The sequence below is a fragment of the Athene cunicularia genome, assembly GCF_003259725.1.
Source record: "Athene cunicularia isolate RWA chromosome 15 unlocalized genomic scaffold, athCun1 chr15_part1, whole genome shotgun sequence".
NCBI lineage: Eukaryota > Metazoa > Chordata > Aves > Strigiformes > Strigidae > Athene > Athene cunicularia.
In genome coordinates this window covers 15,205,531-15,212,900 of record NW_020799121.1, presented here as the reverse complement: position 1 = coordinate 15,212,900, position 7,370 = coordinate 15,205,531, and the positions used below count along the sequence as shown (strand labels likewise).

General features: G+C 56.1%; 1 protein-coding gene across 1 annotated transcript in view; it reads left to right on the top strand.

Annotated features, from left to right (window-relative positions):
- The window catches only part of TPST2 (tyrosylprotein sulfotransferase 2), a 9,086-nt gene extending 1,722 nt beyond the window's left edge, over positions 1–7,364 (top strand). Inside the window, 6 exon segments of the mRNA XM_026860054.1 lie at positions 1,145–1,576; positions 1,578–2,059; positions 3,645–3,843; positions 5,069–5,119; positions 6,134–6,182; positions 6,939–7,364. Coding sequence (XP_026715855.1) covers positions 1,217–1,576; positions 1,578–2,059; positions 3,645–3,843; positions 5,069–5,119; positions 6,134–6,163 — 1,122 coding nt within the window. The 5' untranslated portion in view covers positions 1,145–1,216 and the 3' untranslated portion in view covers positions 6,164–6,182; positions 6,939–7,364.
- Positions 7,365–7,370: the final 6 nt, after the last annotated feature.

The window sequence follows — 7,370 nt, the reverse complement described above, 5'->3', positions numbered from 1 at the left end:
GCTGGGAGGGCGGCGGGGGTTCCTCGAGTGCCAGCGGGTTCTGGGGAGGGCAGGGGCAGGCTGGGGGGGCTGCCTGGCTGCGGGGCAGCCCTCCTGCTGCGCCCCGCCGCGAAGGGCCTTTGCGCGGGGCGCTGCTAAATGTGCTCTTTCATGGAGAGAGTCGGGAGGAGAGAACGTTTTTTCTGAAGCAGTTCTTTGGATTGTCAGCAAAACAAAACGCGTGGACGTCCCGTTCCTTCCCCTGCATTCAGCTCCCGCCCCAGCCGCATAATCACAAAGAGCTCGAAATCCCCGGGTGAGCCGCGGGGAGGATTGCAAAACCTGCGCTCGCAAATGGAGCAGAAGTGGGGAGGGTGTGGGGAGCGGTGCCAGCGCTCGCCCGAGTCCCTCCCGGGTAGGCAGCAGAGCAGGGCACTTGCAGAAACTGCAGGCTTCCAGCTGGATACCTTACTGAGACGCAGAAAACCCAGAAAGCCCTAATGCCAGACGAAGCCTTCCAGGATTTTTGTGTAAGGTCAGTCTCCGGAGGAAGGGTGTTTAACGCTGACGCTGTGTCTTGCTGTTAGGTCTCAGATGGTTTAATTTCTCACAGCGTTTCATTCTAATGGGCAACTGCTTCTCCTGACTCAGGCTCTTAAAATTTGCATGAGATGCTTTTGTTTTTCTCTTATTTCAGCTTTCTCCCCTCCCCTGTGACAGCACATTGAAGCTAGAGAAAATGTAGGAAGGAGACAGGTGGCTGAGAGAAGTGAGAAGCTGGTGGTGTGCTGAGCTCTGTTTTGGAAAGAGCTGCGGGGAGGGTTTGGGCTTCATCTGGGCTGGAACAGACCCTCTATAACGATTTCAAGGACTGACTGGGTACTCGTGGCCCCTCTCCAAAACGTTCTTGGAGCTTTGCTCCAGCTGTAGACCTGTGTTTCTGGGTAGACAAACAGTCCAGAAATAATCTCTTTGGGTGTGCTCTGTGGCAGACTTTAATTACCTCCTGGGTAGAAGGCACCTAGCCTGGAAGTTGCTGATAAGTGAAAGATGGTGACAGCCTGCGATGGTGTCAGCGTCCCGAAGGAGCCGGGCTGGTCGCCGAGGTGCCAGCGGGTGGGACTGTGGCTCCTGCTCCTCTGACCGTGCTGTGCTTCTCTTGCAGATGCCCGCGGGGTTGAACGCCTGCTAGCCCATAGCTGAAGTGTGGTCACCAGCCTGTGCGGAGGAGAACAGCATGCGGGTCACCATGAGGAGGGTGCTGCTGGTGGTGGGCTCGGTGGTCGCCCTGATGGTGACTCTGCACCTCGGCCAGCAGGTCCTGGAGTGCCAGCAGGTCCTGAGCGAGAGGAGGCACAGGCTGATGAGACCCGAGAACGAGGAGCTGGTCATGGTGGACTCCAACCACGTCGAGTACCGTTACAGCAAGGAGATGCCCCTCATATTCATCGGCGGGGTCCCGCGGAGCGGCACGACCCTGATGAGGGCCATGCTCGATGCCCACCCGGAGGTGCGCTGCGGGGAGGAGACCCGCATCATCCCCCGCGTGCTGGCCATGCGGCAGGCCTGGTCCAAATCGGGGCGAGAGAAGATGCGCGATGCGCCTGGATGAGGCGGGGGTGACGGACCAAGTTTTGGACGCCGCTATGCAGGCCTTTATCCTGGAAGTGATTGCCAAGCACGGCGAGCCGGCCAGGTATTTATGTAACAAGGACCCCTTCACCCTGAAGTCCTCTGTCTACCTGTCCAGGCTGTTCCCCAACTCCAAATTCCTCCTGATGGTTCGAGACGGCCGGGCTTCGGTCCACTCCATGATCACGCGGAAGGTGACGATCGCGGGCTTCGACCTGAACAGCTACCGGGACTGCCTGACCAAGTGGAACAAAGCCATCGAGGTGATGTACTCCCAGTGCCTGGAGATCGGGCGGGCCCGCTGCCTGCCCGTCTACTACGAGCAGCTGGTGCTGCACCCCGAGCAGTCCATGCAGGCCATCATGAAGTTCCTGGACATCTCCTGGAGCGACACGGTGCTGCACCACGAGGAGCTCATAGGGAAGCCCGGCGGGGTGTCGCTTTCCAAGTGAGTGTCTCAGCCCCGGCCTCGGCTTCTCGAGGAGTGTTTTCGTTACACAAAGTGGGCCAAGGCTGAAAGCGGGGGCGAAGATGCGTTGCTTGTGCTCCCACATGCTTTCTCGGGGGCAGAAGTGGCAGCGCGTCCGGTTTCGCTGCAGTAAGTTTTGTGTTTCTGAGCAGAAGACGGCTTGAATACCAGCAATCTGTTGTACCCAGCTGAGCAGCTTGTCAGGCGAGGATTTTAGGAGCAGGTGACTCCTTTATTCATCTCTTGACAGTGCAGAAATTATTTTGGTCTCTAATTTGAGAAGAACTGCTTGCTCTGAAACGTGAGCTCCTTAATGCCTCTTTCTTCCACCCGTCCTCAAATACCTCCTTACTGCAATTAGTTTTGCTGCTAATGAATGGCTTTCAGCAGTGAGCAGCAGTTCTTGCCAGGTTTGGTGCTGGTATTGCGGAATAAAAGAAATACCTGTTCCGTGGAGACACGCCCCAGCGCTCCCTCCTCGCTGGCTGGCTGGCTCTGGGTGCCAGGGGGTGCTTGCCTGCCCCCACCTTCTTCTCCTCTTTTAATGCTCTTTATTTCCTAACTGGAGGCTTAAGTCTGACTTAGCAAAATGTAATCAGTGGCGTAAGGGAACCATACAAGCAATCTTTGTATAAATTGCTTGTGCCCGAGTGGTGAGGGCAGCTGTGGATGTGCAGCTGCTCCGTTTCTCTGATGGCTGTGGGTGTGTGGCCGGGCTCCGCTTCCCTCTGCCCCCAGACTCTGTTCCCTCCGAGGTCGTACGGTGCTGGGACGCTCTCACCAGGCCTAGGCTCTCACGAGGCTCAGGCTCGCGGCCTCTGTGCACATTCATCCCTCCTAGGATGCCGTGTCACCTGTGCTGCCGGGGGTGTGATTTCCCTTGGCTGGAGTCGAGCAGGCGGCGGCTTGCCCCCGGCCAGCGTTCCGCTGAGCACAGGGTGCAGAGGGGGGGGCTGCACCTGTGAAGGGGGTTTGTACCTGCGAGGGGCAGGCTGTACCTGCAAGGGGCTCGCTCCTCGGGGGGCTTGGAGGGCAGGGAGCGTGGCCAGCGGGGAGCACATCCCAGTGCCCTTACCCCAGGCAGACCAGGAGGGCAGCTTGGTGTCGGACGGAGAGGTGCAGGCACCTTTGATGGCTGAAGCAATGGTTTCTCCAGGGCTTTCAGCACTACTTCTCAGAGTAAATTTTGCCAAGGTTGCCTGAACAAACCGGGTTTGGGATTTTCAGTGGGGTCATGTGGTGTCACTGTGCTACAGAGCACACATCTCTCGTTCTCTTCCTATAATAAGGCAGAGTTGTCCTGGTGACACCCTGATCCTGGTGCAGGATGGATCCCCCACTGCAGGGGCCCCAACCCCTGGGGCTGTGGAAACCCTCGACAGGATCCGCTCCCCCAGAGCAGGGCTGTGAGCGGGAAGGGACCCGGTGGGTGCTGAGCCTTTGTGCTGCACGCGTGTCTTGGGTGCTGGAAGCAAAACGTTGAGGTGGTGGTGGCTGAAGGCACGCGTGTGAGATCCAACTTTGGGGTCTTGTTTTGTTTTTTTCTCTTATTATTTCTCCCCAGGATAGAAAGATCAACGGACCAGGTTATCAAGCCGGTGAACATGGAGGCGTTATCGAAATGGATCGGGCACATTCCGGGAGACGTGCTGCAGGACATGGCCCACATCGCGCCGATGCTGGCCAGGCTGGGCTACGACCCCTATGCCAACCCGCCCAACTACGGCCACCCCGACCCCTTGGTGGTCAACAACACGCACAGAGTGAGTCGCTGCCTGCGGGGAGGGAGGGGGCCGGGGTCTCTCTGGAGCACAGGGGCTGCTGAACTGAACCGGGAAAGGGCGGGGGGACACAAACGCTCTCTGCGCTGGGGGCACTGGGAACGGCAGAGACAGTTACACTGAGATCATTTCAGAGCAGATGCGTGTGGTGGATGGAGCCTGGCGTGGCTCGCAGTGACGAGGCTCCCTATGATTTGGTGGTGGCGTTTGTTTCTTCTGTTGTGGCTGATACTGGCCTGTCCCTCCCTGATCCAGCCCTGCTCCTGAACCCATGGGCATGGGAGTTACTGGTGTGTGCTGGTGAGCCCTGGCTGGCAGCCGGAGGACGCGCGGCCACGGTGTCCGTGGGCAGCTCCCCAGCCCCTCCCGCAGCCCCGCAGGGAATGCGAGCAGAGGCTCGTAATGCATTTGGGCAAAACCAGAAGATTTTTTTTTTTTTTTTTTTTTTTTTTAGAATGTTGACTCATGTCCCTGGATCAGAACTGGAAGGAAGAAATTACCGAGGCACAGACAACAGTTACTAAACAGAGGGAGTTTCTCGTGCTTTGGGGTGGAGCGGTTGGTTCCTCCCCGGCCTGAGGCTGGACTCTGCAGCCCCCCCAGCTCTGCACGAGCTCCCTGTGCCCTCGGACAAAGTGTCCTGTGTCCCGCGGGTGGGAGCAGGGGAACGGGACTGGTCCCTCTGGCACTGTGAGCAGGTCGCAGGCAGGCAGGTAGCAGCCCTGAGCAGGGAGGTGGAAGAGCTTCCCTGGAGCTGATCCGTGCTCCGAGCGCTCTGGTCTCTCACAGCTCCTCCTCGTTCTCTGCTGGCTGAGAGCTGTTCCAGGACGAGGTGATTTGGGTGAACATCTGCCCGGCGCAGGGTTAGGGACAATTTGGGTCTCTGATGTGGACCTTTACTTCTTGGGATGGTTTCGGAGAATTGGCACGGGGGTAAAGACCAACACACTCTCCCCTCCCAGGCTAAAGGTGCAACCAGAGAATTGCTCGTGTCGGTTCCCTGCCCCAGCAGGATGCTGCTCCCTGTCTCTTTGCTTACAGTCAAGAAAGAGGAAACCTCCTGCTTTTGCCCCAATATAGCACCATGATGTAGAACAAAACGCCCATCAGGGTGTTTCAGCTGGGGCACGGTTAATGAGGTGGACTCGCCAGTGTTCACAGAGCCACTACCCCAGGATGGTGACTCCAATTTTCTTTTTTTCTGTAGGTTTTAAAGGGGGATTATAAAACGCCAGCCAATTTGAAAGGTCACCTGCAGGTAAGGGTCTGACGTCCCTCGGAGGGCTTTGCCCTCTTTGGTTGATCCTGGCCCCTTGCTCCCTCATACGGGTGTTTGCAGGCTGAGCAGCCGGCGGTGGGAAATGCCCCCACTCTCTTGCCTCAGTCTGTGGGGACCACGTCCCCGTCCTCGCTGCTGTGCACTGCTCCCACCCTCCACGCTGTCGTGGTTGATGTCCTGTGCTCCTCAGACCCTGCTTAGTCATCTCTGACACCTCGTGCGTACGGTTTCCTGCTGTTGAGTTCTGGGTTCACTCATCCGAAACTTGGGTTCTTCACTCTCATTTTAAGATGCCTTCTGCCTTGCTCTCTGTTCCAAAATATTTAGAATTTTAATTGCTGTGGGCCTTGCCTGCCTTAGGGAAGGGCAGTTTGTCTGATTTAAAGGTTACAGACAGGTCTTCCGGTTCTTGGGCGATTGTGTTCACGTGCCAAAAATTCACCATGGGGCTCCCTCCCTAAAGTGCAGTGCTTGAAAACAATTAATAACCATCTTCAGTAATGCAGGGCAGTCACAACAGCCATTGCAAATACAGACTTTAAAAAAAAACAAAACGACTTCTTGACTCTCCAGAAGCGCTGCCTGCCCAGGAGGAGATGCAGTAGATGGCTGTTGATGTTTTGGTCAGAGGTGCCGGGTTTTCCCTGCTCAACACGTGGCCCCCGACAGAGAGCAGGGGCTTGATCCGCAGCGCCAGGGGCGGGTGAGAGGGTGCAGAGCCCAGTCCCGGCCCGAGGAAGCAGAGCTGCTGGTGAAGTGAGCGTGCGGAGGCGTTCACTGCCAGAGCTGCCGCCCAGGGTGGTTGGCGCTGATGGCAGCGGGGCGAGGGACTGCAGTCTGGCGGCAGCGTCTCCTGGCCGCCTCTTCTCTGCCCCTGTGCTGCTTTCCGTGTCTTGAACATTTCCTTTTCTTGCTGCTGGGAACACAGCGGGAATGTTTGGAGTTGCAGATGGTGGTTTAAAGCTGGACCCTTCTGTTTCCGGGTTATTCTAGGTGACTCAGAACACATCATCTTCTCACTAAGAAAATTAATGATTTCCAGGTAAGACTTGTACTTCATTTTGGGACTCGGGGCAAATCTGCCTGCTTTGCTCCAGGGGTAGCATTTTGCTTGTGCAATTTCTTGTGCCGGTGGATTAGCTGGGCTGCCCCAGGCACGCTCGTTATGCGAGTGACACCCTTTCACAGTTGCTTTCAGTTTTCAGAACAATACTGTTGCGTGAGACGATTTGTCAATAATGCTTTTTCTGAGCGCTGGAAACAGGCTTACTTCAGCAAAATTGCAATCGGCCACTTGGGAGAGTTATTACTGACTGTCCCCGCAGGGAACACTGCAACGGGATGTGGGAATGTGTAGAGGAGCTGAGCTGCTCCCCAGCTGTCTCCTAGGACGTGCTGTGGACCCGTGGAAGGGAACATCAAGCAGCCACATCTGCTGTCGGTTTGGAAAAACAAAGCTGCTGCCCTCGGTTTCTGCTCCCTCATACAACTGTTGATACGCTGGATGTTTTTCTGGCTCTTTTCAGCTGGCCTCTACGTTAAAACATAAAATGTCATTCTTCTCACTAAAAATGACCCTTTAAAAACGAGTTTCTGCGTACAGCCAGCGTATTGTGCTGGAAAAAAAAAATAATCAGAAGCATTGAGTGAGAATAGTTGTGTGCCCATTATGCTGGAGACTTGGGTTTTTTTTTTTCTAGCTGTTTTTTGTACCGCGGCTGCTTTAAACCATTAGTCGGGCACCTGCTGTGCTGGCGTGACCGGCTCCTGCTCCTGACTCGGTGTTTCTCTCTTCCAGAACGCTGCAAATGGCCTTTTGTTGCCCAACAAAGAAGAGTTTGCGACGGCACCAGTGGAAATCGGTTATCCAAGCATATTGCTTGCTAATACTATTGCCAAAACGACTGCTACACGAGGAATGTATTTGCATTTATTTGCAAAGGCCAAACGTTTCACGCGTCGGGTACCCGTCGTCGTCCGCCTCTTCCGCGCGCTCCGTGGTGAAAAGCATCTGTGGAAATTCCTCCTCGCCGGGAAGAGACGTTGTCCGCCGCGGCCGGAGGACTTGTTAAATCGCGGTTAAACGTCTCGTGAGGCCGTTCCCGACTTCGCGGGTCAGAGATCGGCGTCCTGACCTTGTCGGGCCTTTGTCGTGCGAGTGACCCCCCCCCGCCCCAGCCCTTCACTGTGACTTACAGAGGCTATTGCAGAGTTAATATATGAGCCACCC